Source organism: Balearica regulorum, chromosome 9 (assembly GCF_011004875.1).
Source record: "Balearica regulorum gibbericeps isolate bBalReg1 chromosome 9, bBalReg1.pri, whole genome shotgun sequence".
NCBI classification, from domain to species: Eukaryota; Metazoa; Chordata; class Aves; order Gruiformes; family Gruidae; genus Balearica; species Balearica regulorum.
In genome coordinates, this window is record NC_046192.1 from 3315634 (window position 1) to 3339996 (window position 24363).

At 40.4% G+C, this 24363-nt stretch overlaps 2 protein-coding genes and 1 long non-coding RNA gene across 6 annotated transcripts in view; 1 reads left to right on the plus strand and 2 right to left on the minus strand.

Moving 5' to 3' along the window:
• Positions 1–496: 496 nt before the first annotated feature.
• LOC104639630 (interacts with SUPT6H, CTD assembly factor 1) lies at positions 497–13760 on the minus strand. Of its 4 annotated transcripts, XM_075760851.1 has the most exons (11): positions 13559–13760; positions 12824–12939; positions 10684–10737; positions 6020–6773; positions 5217–5412; positions 4919–4976; positions 4465–4565; positions 3610–3760; positions 1926–2008; positions 1504–1633; positions 497–648 (listed from the first exon to the last, which is right to left on the minus strand). In XM_075760851.1, the coding sequence occupies exons 1-11, from the start codon at positions 13590–13592 to the stop codon at positions 523–525; spliced, it is 1803 nt and encodes a 600-aa protein (XP_075616966.1). In that variant the 5' UTR covers positions 13593–13760; the 3' UTR covers positions 497–522. The 4 variants fall into 4 exon arrangements, with proteins under 4 accessions (XP_075616966.1, XP_075616967.1, XP_075616968.1 ...); XM_075760852.1 differs by lacking the exon at positions 10684–10737 and having other exon boundaries at positions 13559–13759; XM_075760853.1 differs by lacking the exons at positions 12824–12939; positions 13559–13760 and adding an exon at positions 10825–10881.
• Positions 13761–18384: 4624 nt separating this feature from the next.
• Positions 18385–24363, minus strand: part of LOC142602891 (uncharacterized) — a 41056-nt gene continuing 35077 nt past the window's right edge. The window contains exons 8-9 of the long non-coding RNA XR_012836713.1: positions 21250–21387; positions 18385–19670 (exon numbers count right to left, since the gene is read on the minus strand). This is a non-coding gene — a long non-coding RNA (uncharacterized LOC142602891). The remainder of the gene's footprint in view (positions 19671–21249; positions 21388–24363) is intronic.
• The window catches only part of MYO7B (myosin VIIB), a 51443-nt gene continuing 46121 nt past the window's right edge, over positions 19042–24363 (plus strand). Inside the window, exons 1-3 of the mRNA XM_075760828.1 lie at positions 19042–19186; positions 22724–22766; positions 24117–24230. Of these exons, the coding sequence (XP_075616943.1) occupies positions 22749–22766; positions 24117–24230 (132 nt within the window). The 5' untranslated portion in view covers positions 19042–19186; positions 22724–22748. The remainder of the gene's footprint in view (positions 19187–22723; positions 22767–24116; positions 24231–24363) is intronic.

Genomic DNA, 24363 nt, shown 5'->3' on the forward strand with positions numbered 1-24363 from the left:
CTCTCTCAGCTCTTAGAATAGTGTCAGGAACTCCTGCACACCACAGTGAAGGTTATTTAAGAAATAGGCAAAATAGTTCCTAAAGGACATCAGTTTATAATCAGTGTGCAGTCCTTCAGGATGGAATGCACTACACATGGACTACAGCTGGTAAAGAAGTAAACTTTCAGTCATCCAAGATCTCTCTAAAGTCTGTGGAACAAAGAGACTTCTGCCAGCACATCCCTGCCTTTGCAGCATATACACGACGTCTGGACAAACTAGCCAAGAGAGAATCTGGGCAAAATAAATGCCATCCTCTGGCTGAGAACAAGAATAAAAGAAACAGAAAAGGTGCACGCGGAAGTTAATGTAACAACATTTGTTAAGAGCTCTACAAACAAAGCAATGAAACAGATTAGTGAGATCCTACATTGCAGAACTAATTCTATAACAGATGACAGAAAAAAAACATGCCACAGAAAGACCGATGCAGAAATTAAATTATCGGTGAAATCTCACTGACGCAAGGCAAAGGGAGGTTTACATACTGATTAGCTTCCCTGCCATATCCTTGTTAGGTCTTGACTCTTTGGGGTGTTTGTAAAGGTACATCACAGCTCGACCAATGCCACTGTGCTTCAGGGTCTCTTGGCTCACACTGGGCAGCTGCAGGATAAAGGAGAAGTCAGAAATCAGCAAGAAATGGCGTCTGAACATTAATGGTGTCATTGAACTTCACAAAAAGACAAAAACCCACCTTCACAATAAGCTTGAAATAATAATTCAATAATAATAAGCAACTTGTATTTTTTCATTATCCCACTAGGAATTAGTTAAAGTATCAAACACCAAAACCTAGAAATTTGCCTTAACATTCTGGGTTTTATACACAAATTAAGTTTCCAGAACTAGTTACTCCGAATGCTGTTTTGCTTATATTACCCAAGAATTGAGGTACTGCCTTCAAGCATTCATTTTATAAAGATAAAAACTTATGTGGCAAAAGCATTCAAGTAATCAGCTTAGCTACAAAATGCTAGTAGTCTACACCAAGGTATGATGGGCTTTCTAGTGCACCCCACACTTCAATAGTCACCTTCTATTGCACACACACAATTTAAATAGATTTGATCAAGCATCTAGAAATGCCATAGCACATAATTCTCAGAGAGGGTAGAGAACTTCATGTCTCTAGTTCACCTGAGACTCTCAGAAATGTCTTCTGGCCTGCTGCTAGTAGATCTATTCACATGTTGTGAACACGAGCAAAATTTTTGTAACAATTAAGTGCCTGAAGTTCCCTAGCCAAATTTTGTTCAGCTAGACAAGATGTCTACAACTAAGACTGATTAAAATGATGCAACTTTTAAACACCTCTATTTTGCACTTTGCTTCCTTGTGTATATCACTGCATGGTCCATCAGTAGCAGCTGCAGTACATGTATCAACAAGTGTAAAGCACATGATTATAAAACCATGGGGAGGCCACAAATCAAGTATGGTTAAAAGTCAGTTTCAAACCTCTTGCAGGATCTTGAGAAGCTCCTCTCGTATCTTTAATGCTGGCAGACTTCGGTCTGGAAGAGGAGAAAGCCACTCTTTGATAGCAGACATAACACCACTATCAATGAAAGTTTCTTTGAGGTCCTGCCTAAAAAGTTTAAAGTAAAGAGAAGCCACAAAGTCATATAATAATACACCAAAATCTTAAGATGTGCTGTTCCTTCAGCACGATAGTGCATTTGAGTTTGCTCCATGTTAATTTAAACAGGTAAAATTACATAGAATTTTAGGGTTTTAAGGCCACTTAGCTTCAGCATTTACTTGGAAGAAAAGAAGTGTTTCACTGCATACTCAGTACAACTCTAATGTCACTCCATGAAATCTACCAAATTCCCAGTATTCCCCAAGATGATGATTAACTGGGAGAATGACAACTCACTTTTTTAAGATGCATAACTACAGTTGGTAGCAAAGTTAATTTCTTTAGTGCTGGTTTCTTTTGTGTATTCAGCTGTCGATCCTCCTGTAGGGAGTTAAAAGTAAGCACAAGTTAATCAAAAGAAGAAATTGGCAACTCTCATCCTTTAAAACATCAACAGGAAAAAGTTTAGTCTATTAAACGAGAAGTGCAACTTTGGCAGGATTACACTAACTCTGTACCCTGTTCCATGTTCCTGCAGCCCCAAAACACATTATATCATGACTTCTTTAAAAAAAAAAAGGGGGGGGTCCCACCTCAGTCAACATTTTCCTTAAAAGCATCACATAAAGAGATCCCCCCTAAAATTAATTTTTTTTTCCTACTTCATGATTCACAGTTATTGCAATAAACTGTCCTCCATGGTAACCTAGAAATTTGTTAGTAAAATTTCACTTGAACAACAGGAAAATAACCAAAACGGGAAGTGAGAAAACATATACTCACTTCACCTACGAATGTCAGTGGATAACCTGGAGGTTTAGGATGAAGGATGGCGCAGGTAACATAAGAGCACACAGATGTGCATCGTGCTAAAACTAAGTCTGGGTTTCAAAGTGACTATCATCCAAGGCCACAATGTCACTATCTGTTCAGTGCTTGAGCTCACGTATCAAAAGGACCCATTACAATCAAGAGATTTATGTCCTGCTGTGGCAACTCCTTTCCATTCATCTTAATCCACAGAAGGCTCTTTCTGCATAATGTTTTTTTTATTGCAAGGGAGGAGATTCTTCTAATACCCCTTTCCCCTCTTCACGCCCCAGAATGGTTTGACAGGCACACGCTAGAGAACTAAAGACATCACAACACTGGAGCTCAGCTCTTCCTTCTCTCCAGCATTTCAAACTTTATGGCTTCATTTGAAACATCTGGCTGTCATCTTGTCCAAGAAAGACCTATCAAGATCAAGCAAGTCTCAGTTGTCTCCCAAATCGCTCTTTCACTCTTCCCTTTCTCCCCAAACACATTATGCTTTTCTTCTTCTCAGGAAGATTCTTTTTTTCATTGTTGCTATTTGTAAGACTCCTCTTTCCAAAGTTCTGTATATTGCCCCCAACTGGTTTTAATTATTTTTGCAGTGCTATTCATTAATTTGATTGCTACTCCAACCACAATGACAAAAGGCAAGACCCCAATAAACTTTGAACAGTAACATTAAACATGAACTTGCCATAATTCTGTTGCTCTACCATGATTTACCACAGTACTTTCATTCAAACAGTTTAGAAAAGGATTCTTCTCAGGAACAGCCACTGAAGTACTACATATGCTAGTAATTGTATAATGAAATTAAAACATAGTTCCTTTCTCAGTGTTTGATATAGTTATTCATGTAGTTTATAGAACACGCATACCTCCCTTTTTATAGGGCAGTTGATCTCAGCTGATCAAAGTTTAGCAAGTTAACTAATCTTAATCTTTAAAATGAATACGTATTTTCTCCAGATTTCACCAGAAGAAAGTTTTGTTAATTCAGAATAGCAAAGTAACATTTAAACAGTTACTTAGAAATTGTACGCTACGGAAAGCTTCCATATTACTACTCCTGAGTATCAGCTATATTTCTGTATTTTACTGATCACAAGATTTTCCCATAGAATGGAACTAGATTTGAAGGTGTCTTTGGAGCCTAGAAAACTCACCTCAGCAGCTTCGTTCATCTTCACAATCATAGCACTGACCACATCATCCGCATCACTAATAAAAGTTCCACCATCACGGTTTCGTCTACGCTTGCCACTCATACTCTTCTTTCGTTGCAGCATCATGTCAAAGTCTGACATGAAGTCCATGCTGAAACACAAGAAGAGAAGTTGCTGATGGTCAGAAGAAGGTTGATCTTGCTGTCATTGTAGGAAATAATTTTGTATTTCTGTAGTGTAAGCATTCAAAAATTCTCCAATAAATGTACAAGCATTACGTCTCAACGCCCCTGTAAGATCATCAGTTACCCACAGTATACAAACTGGGAAACTAGCAAAGGGCTTCAATGGCTCTGAGATGCCTTCCTAAGTTGCAAGACCCTGCTGAAATAGCTGACGACGTGCACACATGTGATACCCTGGGTTCAAAATATACTAAAGCTGTCACTGAAGTTGACAAAGATTTACCTTTCCTGTACCTGCAATACACTGCTCTGATGCTACTGAAGCAGATAGAAAGGAGACATGCTGATGGCAAGTCCTGCCATACCTTATCCCTTACACCAGCAGAGAAACACACCAGTGACTCCAATGCTGAAGTGCTAGAAATAGATGTTTGTTTCATTAGATATTAATTTCACTCAGGTTTTGATACAAACCATAAAATACTGCATAGGTAATCTGCTATGGACTGCCAAGTGACTAAACTATACAAGCTGGGAGAGGACCTTCTGTCATTGTTTATGAGAACACACTTTCTGTAGAAACAGTCCCATGCCTTCCTAGACTGAGGAGCCCCTTCACTGAAGTCTTGCATTTGCTATTAACAAAGGAGTATGTAACACATTAACTTACTGCTTCCCTCTTTTGATATTATCATCAGAGTCTGATTCATCTGCTGTCTCCTTCATGTCTGCATCACCTTTCTCTTCCTCCAAGTCTTCCTGGTTAAAACCCTGATGGGTAAAGACAGTGAAAGTCAGTGTACGGATTCAAGAGTGAGCATCTACTCATGCACCTGACTGATACCTGAAAAGCTTCAGGTAAGTCTGCAGAGGATCTAGAAGAAAGAGTAACAAAGGCTTCCTAATTCCACCTGTGGCTTTCACAACAATAACTCTCCCAACAGAAGAGCTGTAAATGTTACTTAACCTAAAGACGACCTCAGTGAGTGCCAACCCTAAATCTTCCCTACTGAAACAGCATATCCTTGAACGTGAATTAAAACCCGAAGGGGCATTCTGAAATACCTTCCCACGAAGATTAGATCTAGAAATTGAACAGAAAAGACATCCATAATAACACTTACTGTAAATTCCTCCTCTTCCTCATCACCAGATTCTCCAAATATATCTGCAATCAGGTTCCTGTGAAGGTAACAGTAACATTCTTCTATTTAGACAGCAACAGTGAGAAGTGCATTTTGTGCAAAATTTCTAATGACTCTGTGGAGATCCACAGATTCTGCCAACTACTACTGACTTTCCTCTTCACACCAGCAATGAAGGTGGACAATCATTCTCTGGCTGGGATTCACCCACTCTCTACTCATGATCAGTCTCACTATCTGCAACCCTGAAGGAAATCATATTCCCAGAAGCACTTACTCTTGTTCATTTCCAGATTCACTGTCACTGCCAAACAGATCCTTCTCTTCTTTTTTCTTCCCAGCATTCTCTTTTCTTTCTTCTTCTTCTTCTTCACTATCTGATACAATGTTTTTCTTCCTTTTGTCAGATTTCTCTGAAGCAGCATCACTGTCTGATTCCTCAACATCAGAAAGGATTCGTACTTTTTTTGCAGCTGCCAACAGAAAGGAGCATTACTACATGTCTTAGTAACAAGGGGGACTACTGGTACTCTCAAAAAACTATTCTCTCAAATTCGATTTGGACAAGAGGGAAGTTGACTAGCCTTCCTAAACAGTATCATTGCCATTTCTTTAAAAAAAAAAAAAAAAAAAAAAAAATCCATTCTAAAGCCTGTTTTATTCAGTCAGTAACTGAAGTTTCCATACACCACATCTATCCATTAAAACGTGCAATTTCAAGACTGAGTCTCACCTCTACTGCATGAAAAAAACAGTGGAAAAATTTACTAGAGAAATAAAAACTAGAGAAATTACTAACAGGAATAATCAACACAACAACAGATACCAGTATAAATCAAGATCACTACAGTCTTCTCTTTTACTTCTATTAGATCTACTTATTACTCATAAGTATTAGACATACATTCACACAGAAATGCAGTTAGAACAGCCTCTACAAATACGGTTGTGCTCTAAAACCAGATTTGCTTTACGGTTTCACATTTATCTTAGATGCTTTCTTCACATAAAAGCAATAATTTAACTCGAACACTATTGCTTGTTATATCACACTTTTATTTTCACACTATAGTTCCTTACGTGTTTTCTCATTTTCATCCTCACTGTCAGAAAGGATAGCTGTTTTCCTCTTCACTGTCTTCTCCTCCTCTTTCTCATCTTCATCAGTGTCTGATATTTTTCGTCTCTTAGGACCCTCCTCTTCACTGTCAGAGCCCTGAAATCCTTCCCTTACACGTTCATTATCTGAATGATGAGAATCATTCTGCACCTCCTCCTTCCTGTCCTCCCCATCACTGTCCTCAGACTCTATTTCTTGTTTGTGTCTAGAAACTTCCTCACTCTCCGAGTCGCTGGCCGGCTGCTTGTGGAGCTCCTCACTCTCCGAGTCGCTGGCCGGCTGCTTGTGGAGCTCCTCACTCTCCGAGTCGCTGGCCGGCTGCTTGTGGAGCTCCTCACTCTCCGAGTCGCTGGCCGGCTGCTTGTGGAGCTCCTCACTCTCCGAGTCGCTGGCCGGCTGCTTGTGTGATTCCTCATTTTCAAAATCGCTACTGTGATCCCTGTGAGGTTCTCCATTTTCAGAGTCACTTGCTTGATGATTTAAGGCATCTTCATTTTCAGAGTCACTTAAGTGCCGATTTGGATGGTCCTCAGTATCAGAATCACTGTCTTTCCCTCCATGAGCTGCTTCATTCTCCGAATCACTTACATTGTGATTTGGAGGCTCCTCATTATCTGAGTCACTGTCTTTTTGCCTTGGGATATCTTCATTTTCAGAGTCTGTCATATGAGGCTCTCCCATTTGCCCATCATCTTCTCCATCAGTGTGTTCATTCTGAAAGAGAAAAATAATCTCAGGCAACTAAGCAAAACCAACTTACAAATAGCAACAAAAAAGTTCTGATTTTTTTGCTTGTCCTTCCTCCAATTTTATTACCTAGGGTACGGCAAACTAATACTTTCTATACAGAAATAATTATTAGACAGTTTGCATCAAAGGACTACCAAATACTTCAGATCGAGAAAAATATTAAGAGATCAGTGGAAGTCTGTCCACCCTGCAGCTCAATCGTATTTCGGAAATGGTAAAAGAATTTGAAAAGCACTCAAATAAACATGTGTAAGAAGGGTCCAGTTCCTAGAGGGTAAATGCTTAACGCTTTTATTTTTAAAAAGTCAGGCCTTCAAAATGGTTCAGTCCAAATCCCCAGTAATATGGCAAGAAACAGTATCCCACACTTGCCATTTTCTTTTTCTTAAGATATCACACAGGTGTTTTTTGTATGAAACACATTTTACTGAAACTCCACATGCACTACTTTCCAAGTGAAGCTCAAAAGAGCTTCTTTGCCAAGGAAACTTATTTAAAAGCACGTCAAGACCATAAACCTACAAAATAACAGGAATAAAGTTTTAGTCAGACCTTTCAGAGTATTTTGTTAACAAGTTTTGTGTTTCAACATGTAAGAACATAACAGATTCAATGCTTCTCTCCCTTAAGCTGACAGCTCCCATGCCAATCCACACACCTGAGAACCTATGCATAAATACACTGATCTTAAAACTTCAGAATTGAAACACAATCCTTTATGTCTTTTTCTATATGGCAAAAAAAAAACCTGAGCCACACCTTCCATTTTTGGAAAAACCTTTCACGAGCCACCTGTCAATATCATTGCCAACCCCATCTTGGTTTATCTTTCCTACAACATCTAATTTCTACTTGGAAAAAAAAAAACCTCAATTGCATTTACCTGAGAAAACAAAATTAGACTCTTGGAACACTCATTTCATTAACTCAGTATGACTCTCACAGTCACTGTCACAATAACCTCATTTTCATTTGAAAAGATCAACTGTAAAAAGAACTACTTTTCTACATACTCAACTCCACTCTCCAGCCAGGCTTCCTCAGGGGTGATTCTGCCTCTCTCAGCTATAGACTCCTTCCACTAGCGTATTTGCAAACCAAGTACTTATTGTCCTAGGAGATACTTTAAGATCTGTGTGTTCTGGAACAAATCTTTTTAGTCAGCAATTTAATTTCCTTTCTATCTATTTTTCTTTTCTACAGTCATTCTACTCCCAGAGCCATACACAACAATGCAGGTTTATCTATCCTACATCTACAACAAACACTATTATTAATCTTTAAAATGTATGATTAAGAAGGAATTTTAAACAAAATTAAACTTTTAATTGCTTTTAGGAACTATTCCCTCCAGAATCTAAGCAGTAAATAACACTGCTTCTTAAGATTTTGGACTTTACACATTTGTTCCCTTGGCTAGCACTTGATAAAATAACAACTTCTAAATAACTGCAGAATCTCTAACAGGAATTTACTGCACAGTGGAAAAAAATCAGGACTTTGTAATTTTAAAACATGCATTCAAATACAACATCATTGTTTCCATGTTACTTAACGCTAGCTACAAAACCACTGGTGTGATAACCTGAGTGAGTAATTTTCTCTCTATTGCTTGTCCCTGTCTCTACAGCTATGCTAGTCTTTTGAATCACACTGCTGGTATTATTCAGTATTTCTCATTTCTCCTTACAGAAGGAAAACATGGTTCTGCTAAAACCTGAAGTTGGAATTTTAAAGGATTAAATATGGATATTAAGAAGTTACAGAATTGATGATGTACAGCTGAGGAAGACCATACATACACACACTCAACTGCTCTCTGTTCATTATGGGGATCTTATTTACGCTTTTTTAATTACAAAAAAATTAATTTGATTGCACTCTCCTGTCCAGTATCTCCTACATAAACTAACAACATGTGTATGTGATTATTTTCTCTGACTGTATGATTGAAGATTTAAGAAAACTGCAACTGCAAACAGAAGAGGAAACAGATTTTACAGCAGGTTAGGTTACAGGTAATGTCATTATGAAGTATTGAAATACAGAGGTCTACACTGAAATCGATGTTTATAATAATAGAAATTCATTAATCTTTATTTTCCTACCATTTAATTTTTGGTGGGTTTGTCCTCTCATTTCAGAAGCCTAATGCTGAATAGGTATTGATAATTATGTCAGCAGTAGTAAGGGATTTTGCTAAACAAAACCAAGGAAAACAATACAAATCCTTCTGTTCCAACCACTGGGCTCATCTCCTTCAAGACACCTTCCAGACTGCCAGTCTAGAAAGTCTTTGGTGAACAAGTAAATGAAAAGAAAAAACAACTGAAATTCATAATGATTCTTAACCACTCAATGTTTCTAAGGTCAGAAGTATGGCTGCAGGTTATATATCCACCTATTCAGAATATATTACTACATCACAAAGAACTTGCTATGCAAAATACTCAGTAAGAAGTCATTACAATTATACATCAATATTACTGAAGCACTTAAAAACAAATCTGTTACAGCAAACTGACAATCACTCTTGAGAACGAAGATGTTTGAGGAGAGGGAGCAGACATGCATCCTAATTAGCTCACACTGTGATTATACAGTGCTCTACACCACAGAATCCCAGTGGTTACAGCAGCTGAACTCTGCTGTGATATAATCACCTACAGAAGAACCATTTAGATAATACAGGTGCCGCTACATAGATTGGGCAGACAGGCACCATCTACTCTAGTCCTGAGTCTGGAAAGCACAACCAGAGCTAACCCAAAAACCAGAGAGTTACATTAATTAAGTCAGTAAGCCCCACAGAGAGATGACACACACTACCTCAGACTCAGCACGTGAACATAACTGCGCATCTTCTAAAGCTGAGACAGAGCTGACCTGCTCAGAACCTACATGGAACAGACAGGCCCTGTCCATAGCCATCAGTGCAAAGGTCTTCTGAATACAATTCATGAATCTGTGAATGTTTTGGAGTATACTTGATATAAAAAGGGCATGCAACTTTACAGTAAGATGACTAAACTCTGTAGGATGGTCTCCCCTCCACCACCACCCCCCTTCTGTTTTTTACTAGTTCGTCTCTAAAAAGATGTTTTCAGAGAAACCAGTATGTAACTTTGGAGTTTTCTATTTTTCCTTTTCCAAATATTTAATTAAAATAAAAGATCAGACATCAAAAAAACAAGTAGGTCTCAGGTAATTTCTACTGCATTTTTCTCAAATTCCTTTGCTTTCTTTTCTTCCTCCTCTTTATCTATAAACATTTTAATTGAGATGTCCTTATTTGTTTTAACTGAAAGAATTCTATAACATGAGGCTTTAGTACAGTATAAAGTAAGGAATACATTAAAATCAAATTTACAGTGTTATCCTTCTACATAAAAGTTTCCGTTAGCAAGTAGTTTATTGGATCAACATGCAACCACTTTTAAGAGGTACTACATTGTTAATTTAGTAAGTTCAACAAAATTGACCCATCCACTACAATCTTCTCATGAATGACAATCGTTAAACTAAGGCATACATGACCATCACAGGCAGATCAGCAAGCTTCTCTGTTTTCAGAACTGTAAGATATTTGTATGTTTGTTAACAGTCACACTCAACCATAACTTAATTCATGAAGACAGCAATGACTTGGTGAAAGTGTAAGAATCTAAGTCATTAAAGATTTCCATATAAGCCTGACTTGTACAAACACTGTAAACATGATTTCATATTCATTACTGTACTAAAACTATGTGTTATCTAATTCTATACGTCTAAAGCAGAATCGGTAAGGACATCAAGGAGAACATTTATAGATAAAGTGGGATTGGGGGAAGGAAAGCCAGAAAAGAATTGTGGAAAAGAAAAACCCACATACCTGAGACCTACATAAGTAACTCCTCAGGATTCCCCTTTCTTTAAAGTTAAGAACCTGAAAAAAAAGTTTGAAAGTTAAAACTTCAGTTCTTTACATCTGAGTTCTAAATTAGAGACGAAATAGTAATTAAATAGACTTAACTGATGAGGCTGTCTCAAAGGTTTTATTACCTTTGAGTGTCATTCCTCCCAACACATTCCTAAAGGTGAAGGAAATAAGAGAATATTTAGGGTAATAATATGATAAATCACTGAAAGCTATCCTTTCAGAGACTGTTCCACATTATTGCATTTTGAGTTGTATTTTTAATTTGATGTAGGGAAAACTAAGAATGTAAGACTTCATAACAAAACAAAATACTTAAATGTTTATGATTTGAATTGATTCAAATAAAGCACTAAGGTTTGAAGGTTTGCATTTACTATTGGACAGAAAGGTGTTTAGTTCATCTTTTTTTTTTTTAAATGGACTTTCTGAGGTATTTTATCTAAGAGGAATATTCAACAGCCATCACAGAACAAAAGCCTTAAAATAATGCAGGCACGTGGAGAGGATCCGTTAACAATGATAATAGGTCCTAGTACTTTCTTGTTATTTAAAATTGAAAAACACATGCTGAAGATGTAAGTAATAGTCAACTACCTGTTCTCTACATCAGATTTCCAACTACTTTGCCATGGTAAGTAAAATTAAAATCCCACAGGAGTATAGAAGAAATAAGAACAAATGTTTTCATACACAGCAGAAAAAGTTTAATATTATCGTAGCAGCAACATGGCTCTCCATGCTCTCATTACCATATTTTTTTTTCATTACAACAGAAGTACTAACCCCCTTCAAAAGATAGCTAATTCTCCCACATTGAAAAACAAATTTTCTCCCACACTGAAATCCTGATTGTCATAATATGAGATGCTGCCTCTCACCAAATCAGCTTCTTCCACTGTAAGTATCAAGACCTTTTAAAAAAAAGAAATTCCAAATCTGCCTTATGCTAATTCAAATACATGGGAAGAACTTTCATTTTACACAAACAAAATCTTCATCTACTTTCTAACTCTGAGGAAAGTATGAGTTCAATAAAGAGGTGGAGAGAAATAAAAAAAGGATTGCAAGTTACACCACAGCAGAGCTGAGCCATCTGACACATCCACCCGCTACAGGATACCACATCATGCACTTCAAGCCATTTTTAAAATGGATAACCACTGAAAACCCAGAGTCAATCCTGATCTTTATGTAAAATGCCACAAAATATGCAGAACAGAATGAAATAGCTTTGATTACAGTTTTATGAGTATCAAAAAGTTCTCCACAACATAACTTTGCTAGCAGAAGACAGGAGTTCACAAGCAAAATTATGTCCTTCCTAGTAAGACCTGATGTAATTCTACTTCAGGTTACCAAAAAAATCCTCAAGATTAACCACAAAGTCATCCTAGAAATCTAAGGGGGACTTTCACTTTTATCAGAATCTCTTTTCAAACAAAATAGACAATCCACAAGTTAAGTGACTCTTCCCCAATACCACCCTGGATTAAACCATTACCGCCCTTTTCATGGTGTAGGATTCGCAAAGCAAGAACCTCTTCAAAGGAAGAGCAGATCTCATTTAGGAACCTTAACCTGCTCCTCATGGAGACTTACCCCTTTGTGAATGACAAGGTAAAAAACACAGCCCAAAACAGACTCGAGAGTCAACACTCACATCTGAGAGGAAAGATAGAAGACCATATATTCTTTGGTAAGAAAATCTATGCCTCCCTAACATGTGGTTTTACATTACTGGGCAGAATTTGAGGTAAAATTCCAAATTCCTCATAATCCATTGCTTAGAATTTCAAACACATAAAGTTCATCTTCTTGCAACTGAGTATAACAGTATTATACTTTTCATAGTACAAAACAGTGAATGCTATTGTAACAATTAAGGAGAAAAACATAAAAAGACCCTATCCTACATACTGGTCAAGAGATTATCTGACATATTCCTTTCTGGAAGTTTTGCCAGACAGGATACTTAAGAACATCTGAATAAACTCATTAGTCTCAGTTACAACAACAATGCTTCTTTAAATTAAAAAAAAAAAAATCAATTTATAAAAGAGAAATCTTTATCTAGATAAAGTTCCAGTAGTACCTCTGAATGGTGCCCTACGCTTCCATTCTCAGATCCAGAACGTTGCTCATTTCCTTCATCTTCAACATCAGATCCTGAATCTCGTTCATCTTGCACTGGAGTAGCTCCACCATCATCTACTCCGAAGTTAAGAAAAGAAAAGTAAAACTCAGTGACATCTCCCAGTGTTTAAAAGAGCACTGACAGTTACGATGAACAGGGAGCCAGGCAGTGCTATCATCAGCCTCTCGGTATAACAGTGAGCCAATACAGAGAAACAGAGGGCATCTACCGGGAAAGTGTGGAACAGAAACAAATCCACCACAGATACCCCCCAAAAAATCACAAACCTACTTATAACACGCAAACAGAGACGGATACACTAATTAAAACCCCGAAATAACAACGACAAAGAGGCGGCTGCTGTGCTGCGATCACGCCAGGGGACCCGGCCTGGCCCAGCCGGGTTATCACCCCAGATCCCTGCCGAGCCGGGGGCTGACTACCGGCGGGCGCAGGCGGCCCAGCCCGACCCCGCGCACCCTCCATCGAGCGACCGCCGAGCCGGGGTCCCGGGCATGACTCTGCCACCGCTACCCGACACCACGATCAGCGCGAAGCGCCCCGGGAGCCGGAAGCCGCCACCGGGTGGACGGGGCAGGGTGATCCCCACGGGCCCCGCCATGCCCAGCACCCTCCCTCACAGGGCCCAACGCCCCAGGCGTTCCCCACGGGAGGGACCTCCCGCGCCGCTACCTGACTGATCCCCGCCATAGTACTCGCTCTCCATGGCCAGCCGCCGGCCCCGCCTCCCCGCCTCGGCCCCGAGGGCTGGCGGCGGGGCGAAGCCCCCAGCGCAGCGCTCGCCGCTAGGGTCCGCCGCCTCCAGACGCCGCCGACGCTGCCCGCCTCGCACAGGCCCAAAATGGCGCCTCCCCTCAGAACGACCGGCAGCTGCGCACGCGCATGCGCTACAAACGGCCGCCCCCTTCCCCCGCGCGCCCCTAGAGGGGGAGGCTCTCGCGAGGCTTCAGGGGCGGGAGCCGCCGCCAGAGGGCGCCGCGCGGGTGGGCGTGGCCGCAGCCGTTACACCGCCCCGCGTGGCCCGGCCCCGCCCCTGAAGGCTGCCGGAACAGCGGAGCGCGCGCCCTGCTCTCGGCCTGGGTCCGGTTTAGCTGTGCCAAACTGGGAAACATTACTTTTTTCCTCTCCCTAAACAGTTTTTTCCTTTTTTCTTCTAGGAAATACTTTGATTTTAGCTTTATAAGTGACGTGCTGGGGAAATCGAAGGAGCCTTTAAGAAAAAAGGCTATTTCGAGCCCTTGCATCAACACGGGAGATGAACAGCTGTACAGAAGTGTAACGTGGTTGTTACTTCAATAAAGACGTTGCCTTGTACGAGCCGTGTGGGAACTTCTCAGACACTGAACCACAGAAAATAGTAAATGACTGCTTAAACCCACAGCCCAGACCTGTTACCCAACATCTCCCTTCAGCCAGCCAAAGGCACGCCTGCTAAAAACGCTTCCAGTACTGATAACGGACGGGAGATCAAAAGTTTCATCCATTGCCTTGAATAGAAAAGATTTTACCTGTTAAGCCATAGGTGAATTTATCTGCACCATGCAAACCAAGCGAGCAGGAATTAACGTGAGTCTCCAGAAGAAGGTAGCAGAGCAACGCGGGAGCTCCGGCGCAGGTACGCACGTGGGCTCCGCGTGCTGCGATGGATGGGGGGGGTCAACAGGTTTTACCTTGGTGCTGGCCCAAGAGGGGACCCGAGGCTAGCCGTGCGAACTGAGGACCAGTTGTCTCAGCGAATTGAGGTCTGTCCTAGCTGAAGCTGCGGTTCAATCTAGTTCATGTGTGGGTGGTTCCTCCAGATTTAGCCTGCAGAATCAACTGAAAGTTAGCCCTGAACTCCCCTCTAATTGCTGACTTCCAGAGTAAACACAGGGGGAGAACGGCCCCTGTCTTTTTCAGGAATTATTGTGCTCTGTTTTAGTAACCTCCATCCTCGGAGCAGTTGCATTATTCAATTATGTGGCACGCCTACGATATGTCAGTAGAGGATTACTAAGGATGACTTCTGTCATTGGTGCATCATTTTAAAATGGAAAGCCTAATAAGTGCACGCGGTGCTGGTCTCCTGCCTCTCTTCTTCTTCTGTGGCAAACAAAAACATCTTCATTTTCTAAGAGGGCACAGCTTAATGTGTGCCAAATAGAAAACTGTTGAGGCTTATTTAGGATATTTCTAAACAACAGTGATTTTTATAATCCTACATGCTACGCTCTTGTTCAGGGATGTCAAAATTTAGTAAGCTGAGCACTCTGGGCAAAATGAGCCAGTATTTCTTTTGTGCTAGAGGCACTTTAGAGTGGACAGCAGAGAGGTTAAGCCATTATTAACTAACACACTCCAGCAGCAAGCACGGTTACAATGCAGGGTGTTCAGTGTACCATGTTAATAAATACAGTTAAACTCTCTGAACTGAGTCATTACTCAACATCTTCTGCAGTATTTCACTTAGAAGGAGAAACTGGCAGTGGCGTCAGATGTTTCTTGGATACAATCCTATATTCTTAGCAAAAATGGAGAAAACTTTTTTTTTTCCCCTGAAAGCAACATACATAAAACATATAGAGAATGTCTTTTTGTTTACAGCTCTATAGGTCTTTTCCAGATAGTCCCAAAGGTACCTTAGTGATCCTCAGATCACTAAGCTCTTAATTGCCTTTTGTCCTGCTCCTATATGACTTTTACTGCCTTTAGCTTTTGCACTGTGTGGTTTCAGTTGGATCTTTTCTGGAAGGAGCAGGCACACATGCCAATATGTGATGGGAGGCTCCAGTGTTCAATAAAGATATTTAACAGCTTTTTACAACTGACTAAATAGAAGGCAGTATAACTTTAATGTGACTCATTACAACACAACAAATAAAGTTCTCTGCAGACAAAGCATTAAGGTAGGAAATAACAAGGTGGGAGTAATGTAACAGAAAATAATGGAGAAGGGGAAATAAATAGAAACTAACAAAGAAAAAAGAAAAAGAAATTGAATAATGTGTACCAAGGTACCCGGAAATTGTACCAAGGTGCCTAGAAAACACAGAAGTCTATCACATACTAGAGTTCTGAGCAGGAGTATGATGGCAGCCTCCCTTAGAAATTAGTTATTTATAGATATGTGTCATGTTCTGCAGTGATGGCAAGCCACTGTCCCAAATTCCAGCTGCACTGAGGCTGCATTGATGAGAGAATAGAGAATTTCTGCATTTACTGAAAGTGGAAGGAGGCATAGAGGTTCCTTCCTAACAGTTATGAATTCCCATCTTTCCGAAAGGAAACCTCCTAACCCCGAGCCTGGTGTTGTGACATGCCACATGCACCACAAAAGGACAGAATGCACCTGTGTCTTAAGCAACCTCACCTCAGCAATGCTGAATAACTGGCCATCAATTCTGACAGCTATTCTGCAGGTAACGTGTGTGTGTGTGTGTGTGTGCACTAGCGTGCACGCTTGCATGCACATGTCTTTGTCCCTCATGAGCCAGAACTTGGCACTTACCGGCCTGTAATATACTCTCGTAATACCACCTTGGCTGCATCCCAAAAGGAAGGATGGAGTGACACTCAGACCATAATGGGATTGCACAGTGGGGGAGAATGACCTGCCTTCTAGCAAGCAGAGTAAGCAGCTGCCCACTTGGCGTGTGTGAAGGTGTGTAATGACACAGATCCCAGAGCCCCACCAGTCTGCTTCTCTGTACATCATGAACTGGCTGGAATGAAATAAACCTTTCCCTGAGAGACAGAATGCTCAAGACAACCAAGGGATGCACTTGGAAATCCTTTGCTGGTATGTACTTCTTATTTAGTTTGTTTTGTTCCCTGCAGTACGCCTTTCAGAGTTAACAGACATCAGTGACTTAAAGCTACAAATCTGCTTAGAGGAAGGGAAGGAGGTTAGTGTAGACAGGAGGGCTTCTGAATGAACAGTTTAAATTGAAAATTGTTATATCCAATCCACCTCCTTTCAGAAAGCTCAGAAAAAACCTAGTTTAACATAAAATTATGCTTGGCATCTAGGACTCCGTGCTGCAGAAATGACAAGGCCACTTTGATTTAGCTGGAGAGGAAATGTGAGAGGTAGTGCCATGTACAAATTAAACCCTTTGATCCTGACATCAATCTCTTAATTAGGAAGCTGTCAGGAAGAGGCAGTTTTGTTAACACATGTCTATCTGGACAGACCTATTGCTCTGAACAACAGCAGGATTAAATTCACCAGGGATTATCCAATTTTAATTTGTTGCATTTCTCAGTGCATTATTCATCAGCATAGACCATACTACAAATTACCCCTAATTACATTTACAAATGTGCCTGTGCCCTGCAGAGTCCCTCACCAAACTCCGTCTTCAGCAGTAGAGTTGCTCGCTCCTGGCAAGGTCCCACCTTTCCCCATTCCCACAGCTCAGCAACTTCCAAACCTGAGCTCCCCATACTTGCTCCAGGCACTTCTCTGAAGAAGCCGTTAGCAAGCCTCCTGCTCGTCTCTCACTAGGTACATGTGCTTTACAAAGCATCTAGGCTGCTTCTGCTTGGTATATCAAGTCTCCTTCAGCTTATGTTTTCTGGCTCTTGAGTGTGTCTAGACTTAACTGTGGAAATCCATTTCCCTTCCAGTATGTATTTTAGCCATACAATGAGTCGTGGTTTTCTTTCAGACTGCCTTGAGTTCCCTATGTTTCTGTCTCATACAGTTTATATGCTGTACTAGGACAGAAATACTGTACTTCTTTCTGAAATAGCACCCCACTGCATCTTGGTCACAGGTGTTAAAAATGTATATATTTTTAGAATGAGATTCTCTGCCCCAAAACTTGCTCCAGTTGGAATGTCAACAGGCATGTTTCATTTGCTGAAGAAATATGCATGGCACTTTTTTTCTCTGCAGTCTAATTAACCAAAAAGCATTGGGTTTAGATATCTGCCTTGGTAGCATAAAAGTATGTACTTTATTTACCAATATTTGACCTTCATCTAATAAAATCAGTACTTGAAATTTTCGGTGCTTGAAATTTTGTTAATCACATACAGCATATAGACTTCTAAAAACGGTTGTATCAGAAATAAAAGTCTGCTGAAGAACTACTTCGAGGCAAACCCCTTGAGTAAGAATGATATGCACAGTTAGAAACTTAAAGAAAGCTCTCCTCTCTGCCTTGTGGTTTCCTGCCTCTAAGTCTCCAAGCCCTGAAGGGCATTCGTTCTAATTCTGCACCTGTATCTTCATTTCTGCTATAAAACTTAAACAAAAACCTCAGGTAAGAAGGCTAATATTTAGACACAAATATGTAATGTCGATAAACACATATTACTCCCAATTATTTATTGCTACGCTTGAATGCTTACCTCTGATTTGGATATGGAACTACAGCAGGAACCTGAAGAACCTGTCTCCAACACAGAGGCTTTTTGTTGTCTTTCCCATCGTACAGCGCAGCTACATTGAACCTAGGAAACAAGAAAATAAGAATTAAGGTATTAGGTATACTAGCCCATGTTCACAATTATTGCACATTTTCATGTTTAATAAAGGCCACGTAGAATAGTGCATAGCGAGGCAAGGCAACTGCTGTGTACAGTGCCCTGGAGGAAGGTTACACAGTTGGGTTAAGGTAGATGGAAAAAACTCATCCTCGCTGTTTGGGCTCACCGTTAGGCTGGAAATGTGCCTGACTCTTGAGTCATTGCTCTGGCTGGAGAAACCCTGTATCTGCCTCTCTACAGGTATACTACTCTTCTGTTTGTGTATATCAATTTCAGTTAAGTGTCATGAGTTTAATTTGCTTTGAGCTCTAGGTACTGTGAAACACAGTCCACACAGGACAGACTGATCGGTGTTTTCTGACCTTGCAGAAAGAGCTGTGCAAAACCTAGGGGAGAGGTGAGAGCCTGATTTTCCTCCTAACAGGCTGGCTCCAAGAGAACCCCAGGGAAGTCAGTGGTGTTGGAGCAGCGTAAGACCAGATGCTAAAAGTTTTCTTCTGGGAGTGCTTTCCAGAAATCTGAAAGGATTCAGGCATAGTGCAGAAATTGAAGTTTAAGGTTCACCCAGGCAAGAATTACCCTTCCTGCTTACTGGAACACCTGACTTGGAAATGACATATATGCTGAACTGGGAGCAAAGTCCTGTAATAAATAACTGTGCTTCAGTCATTTCCTCCTTTGTGCAGCAGAGAACTGGCACTTGGTGAGGGATCCCTTCATGGCACCACTACCAGTTTCACCTTTCTTTTCCTTCTTACTCCACTCCTTATGAAAAAGGGCGAACTAAGCTGCAGAAGCCAGACAGTGAAGATTTCTTCTGGAGAGGTAATTTTCCATCTTGTGCAGTGCAGTTTTGTTCACGGTGCTGCATTACTTCGGAAAGAAAAGCAACAGAGCCAGGCACTGTCAGAAAGTGGCCATTCAAGCAGGTGGGGGACTGGACACGTAAGATTTAACTGGGAATAAGCATTTTAAATGTTGAAACTGTGTGTCCTGGGATTATATGTGATCTCCCCCTTACATGTCCATTCTTGGCTGCTATCATAGACTGGATCTGAAGCTAGCTATACCTTTGATGTGATGGAGTATGGCTGTGTTTCGTGTTTGCACATACCATTCCCTCTTTGTTCTGGGTAGACATTTCTGCTTTGTTGCAGAAAAAGTACGTCAGTTGTGAGTCACTGTGGCTGACCATGGCCTATCTTTGTCCTATGTTTGCTAAGTACCAGGCTTCTGTACCACCTTGCCTCGCTCGTAGTAACAGGTCATCACATTCTTGAAGTTAATACGCAGATCCAGTTCCTGAGTCCTGGAATAAGAACATGAGGACTTCACCATAAGAATAACTGATTATGAAAGACAGAAGTTCCTTCTTAAGAGAGTGTGAAAAAACAACAGAAAAAAACCCCAAGCAGCCAGAAAGAACACATTCATGTTGTATTGCTAAATTTTTGTAGATGTTGTGCTACAAAATTGAGAATTGTCTTAGTTACAGGTGAGCCTTGGAGGTTGCCCCAGTCTCACAGGGAAAAATCAATTCTTAATACAGTCAGCAGGTGTTGTGTTGGAGAAACAGCATTTGCAGTTTCTCCATGTGCCAGCTTTTGTTACTAAGTTTGACATTCCACTTGTCTTCTTGTTATTGGGTCACCTATGTAAAAATTACATTTAAAACTCCTGCTTTAAAGTGTATGTTAGCATTGGATTTCTACATCAGCAGTCTGTCATCTCTTGAAGTTCCTATTTATTTTCACTTTGAGATCACAATACATTTTGTAATTTTGATAATTAGTTATTTTCAGCATATCTTATCATGACTTTAAAGTGGTAAATCATTCTGGACTTGCTTAGAAACCCTGTTCAATCCATGCTATTGTATAGCCCTTTATAGCCACAAATAGGGCACAAAGATCATGTAGCTTGTGAAGCACTTCCAGTTTCCATTTTGCTGCCCTAATAGCCCTCCTGATGGTTAAGACACTGGTGTAACCCTCAACAGTGGCGGTATCATGCATACAGGAGTGTAATTACTCCTTCCATTTAGTCTGAAGAAAGGGTTGTTCATGCACCCATCGATTTTTAAATGAGCCCATGATTTACAGAAGCTATTTATACCTTCCATAACATAATAACATAATAACATAGGTAAAAACAGTGAGCAGCTATAGGAAAGCAAGTGATAAAATGAGCCCTAATTCTCTCACTGCAATGTTTTAACATTGAAGTTTATTAAAACAAGAGGGAGAAAACAATGGTAACCCTGAACTTCACCTTGAGGGTTTTTTTAATGGTAATCTTCGTTTTTCAAGAGCATGAATTTCCAAAAATAAAGTGGTGACTTGAAACACTTTTCATATAATTTAGTTGCAAATATCTAAACCTCAGCAACTTGTATAGCACTGCCATTAAATGAAGATAAATCATAAAATTATTTAAATGATTCAATCAGAAAAGTAATAAAATTTGGGTACCTCTCATAAATATATACCATCCATATTACACAGACTGGTAAATAGTTATCAAAAACTTTAACCATAAGATTTTAAAGCCTTTACACATGACAGAAGAAATCTCAAGGATGTCAGTGAAATTACTGATGAAGTAGCCCATTAATCATTTATATTAATGGTACTGCAAACTGGGATTTTGATCATTATCTGTATAGCACAAGTAGAAAATGGAACTTCCAACTCAGTCTAATTTCTAGTTTTCTTGTTTTGCTCAAATGTTCCAAAGAACCTGTCCAAAACCTAGGCAAGCATAATTTAGAGCCAGAATAAAATAACTTCTCAAAAGGCTATGAGAAATTTGGATTTGAGTGTCAAGATAAAACCAGAACAGGTGTCTGTCTTCTTCATGGGCGATGTTCCGAGAGATCATGGGCTTGCCTGTAATAAGTGCCAAAGATAATTTTCTGGTCCTGTAGTGTCCACTCATCTTGTAAAGTGGTTTCTAAGCGGTTTGCTGTCAATCAGGAATGTGCAGAAGGGATGCAGATGGTTCAATATGTCCTCATTGAGCATGAGCTGTAAAATGTGTTTAAGAGAAAATGCTATAGAAAACGTCATTGATAATAGATGATAAAAGGTTAAAAGTAGAATTAACTTTTGCTCCAAAGTTAGCATTTTATGAGGCATTTTGCTTATTGCAAGCATTTAATTCTTATTATCAACTCTGAGCTGAGCCTTTTCTCCGGGTGTGCTAGACCCTTTAGAGAAATGGAGGGGGCAGAATGGGTCACACAGCTGTGAGAAGTTTGTGAATATGAGGCCTTGGACATCTGGGCTAATAACTGATGTCTGCTGCACACAGCAGCTACTTAATCACAGGTTAGTCAACAGCCTTAGCATGCAGGGATCACTCCTGCTAGTAGGAAGAGGTAACAGGAGAAAAAAAACCAAAACAGTCTGGAACTCTGGAAACATTTAAAGGCAACTTAGCAAAGAGTCTTTGCCTGTGATTTCCCACATGCAGTAAAAGACATACAGCAGCCTTCCTGCTGTAGCAAGAGTGGGAGCCGGCAAATTATACCTAGTCCTGGATCACTCCCGAAATCCAGCTGCAGTAGCCTATGGGACAGGAAGCAGCTTCTGAAGACTTTGGTTTCTTGGTTGTTCCAAGGATCACAGCCTAAACAGCATCATCCCTGAATCAAGGCACTGGTGTAGATTTCTGGCCACCAAGCTTTTCATTGTTATGCTCTTGATAGTGAGCTCCTAATTTTATTGTGGTACTGTCCAGTTCCTTATTTTGCTGCTCATGCCTTCATTGCAACCCTTCCTATTCCAGCCAAGGAAGGTGAACTCTCAACCTCAGTCTCTATATGGTGAAGCTGTGAGGGTCTGAGGGAACTGAGCAGCTCAGGAAAGCATGAATTAAATCTGTGTCACCAGGCTAGCCACTCATATGAGCTGAACTGCTGCGTCAATGGACCAGCCAAAGGTAACTCCATTGTGCATCAAATTACATTGCATTGTGGGGTCTTTTTATTTGTCAGCCAAACTGGAAGTTCAGCCAATAAATGAGCCTAGCATTTGACTGAGGGAACTATTTGGTATGAAAATGTGCGCAGTGACCTCTTCAGGGCTGAGAGCATCTCCAGGGTTATGTAGTAGAACTGAGAGCAGACCACCACCCTAGTGCTGCAGGTTCTTTGCTTTGTGTAGATGGTTTCATTATTTCTACATTGGGTGTAGCTTATTATGATCTCTTCTGCTTTAACAAAATCCATAAACAGAATTACTTTAAAGCATGTTGCTGTTATTTTCTACAAGGAAACATCTCAAGGAAAAGCCACTGTCTGTTCTGATCAAAGCCTGAGCCCTTTTCAGGCCTAATATTATGTTCTTCTTGGCACTGCAGGTTACATACAGTGATCTGAAACATAATGGTGGTTTTCAGAAAGGTAAGTCCTATTCTTTGCTGTGATTTACTGATTAGCCTAAGGCCCAAAGAGGAGAAAATTAACGTCATGGTTCAACTAAAAAAGAAAGTAGCAATAACACAGTATCAACAAGGTATAAAATAATATCAATCTAGAACAGAGATGCAGAGGTGTCTTGCCTGGCCTGGCTGTGCTCATGCTGAGCTGGTGACCTCTGTCACAAGGTGTGGCACTGAAACTGCACAGACTATCTTTGGAGTTTTATTCAATGCAGATGAGAGCTGTTAGTCTGTAACATTCATCATAACCTTGTGCAATGTTTATAGATGCTTTACACTACAGTTGTTTGGTTTTAAATGTAAGCCCATAAAGTATTTGGAGAGGAAAAGGAAATAATTTTTCAGTAAAAACCTTGAAATTTTGACAGTAAATGCTACAGTATGTAGCAAAAGTTGTACATGACAAGACACTCAGCTAGAAAGTCAGTTCATACCCATTGAAGATCTGACCTACAGCTTTGTTCAGTTTTCGTTCCAGCCATTACAGTAAAACTTTCTGTTTGAATCTGTATTAGTGCCTGGAGCAAGAGAAGGTATTCCTGGGGGCTTGGAGTAGGGGAGTATAACCAGAACAGTAGCGTAGGCAACACCAAGATGCTGCTCATTCCTAGGAAAGGGCAGCCATAGCTCACACCTTCCTCCGGTGACAGCAGAGCAGTTCTTGCTTGCTTGCTCTGCAGAGAGGCAGAATGCTGCCATGCCTCTACAAATGTGAAGAGAGGAGTTGGGCTGAATAAAGAATGGTTTGTGGTTTTTTTTTTCTGAAGAGAGGTCATGGATGCACTCACATTTCAGAGCGATGTCAGCAACAGCAGAAGGAATATTTATCTTAAAACTCTCGCGACAGAGCCCTCTACATTTCCAGGCATCTGTACAAATGTTTGTTTGTTTTTCTTTTTCCTGGTAACACCTATGTTTTCAAGCATCTCTTCTGAAAGAATGCCATAGCTAATGTGAGGCTACCAAGGCACTTTACAAGCATTCACTGTGCCCCCCTGCCAACCTCTGAGAGGAGCGGAGCTGAGTAATTGCTCTCCTTGTAAAAGGTGTTGCCTCACTTCCTCTTGTGAGACAGTGGACTTGATGACTTGTCCAAAATTATGTTCCAGGAGAGCCGTAGAGCTAAGAGTAGAACTCGGAGGTCCGGATACTGTAACTGTTAGACTGTACTGCCTGTGAGCAGTAAGATCTTATACAGTTAAACACTGCTAAAGAAATCAAATCACTAAAAAATTAAGACCAAGAGATGTATGCCTGTGAGCTACATGGCATAAAGTATGTCACTGTACTTGGTAACTTTTCTTCTCCCCAGGGTGATCATGTGTGGCTGGACACTCAACCAAACAGTGAATTTAATGTCCCTATTGGGGCAGTTGTGAAGGAATCTGACTCAGGACAGATCTTGCTGGAGGATGATGAAGGCAAGGTGGGCTATGCTATAACTTTCTGTAAAAGATGAACATAAATTTTGAAAGTACAAAGTACACAAGAGAATGGCCCTATTGGGTCAGACCAAAGCTCCATCTAGCCAAATGGTCTGACTTTGATAAGAATGGCCC

Coding starts and splice junctions, on each gene's coding strand:
- LOC104639630 (XM_075760851.1), bottom strand. CDS start 13,592: ATGGAGAGCGAGTACTATGGCGGGGATCAGTCAG. Junction 3,761..4,464: donor AATATCAAAAGAGGGAAGCA/GTAAGTTAATGT, acceptor CTTGTGTTTCAG/CATGGACTTCATGTCAGACT. Junction 1,634..1,925: donor GTAGTTATGCATCTTAAAAA/AGTGAGTTGTCA, acceptor TAAACTTTTTAG/GCAGGACCTCAAAGAAACTT.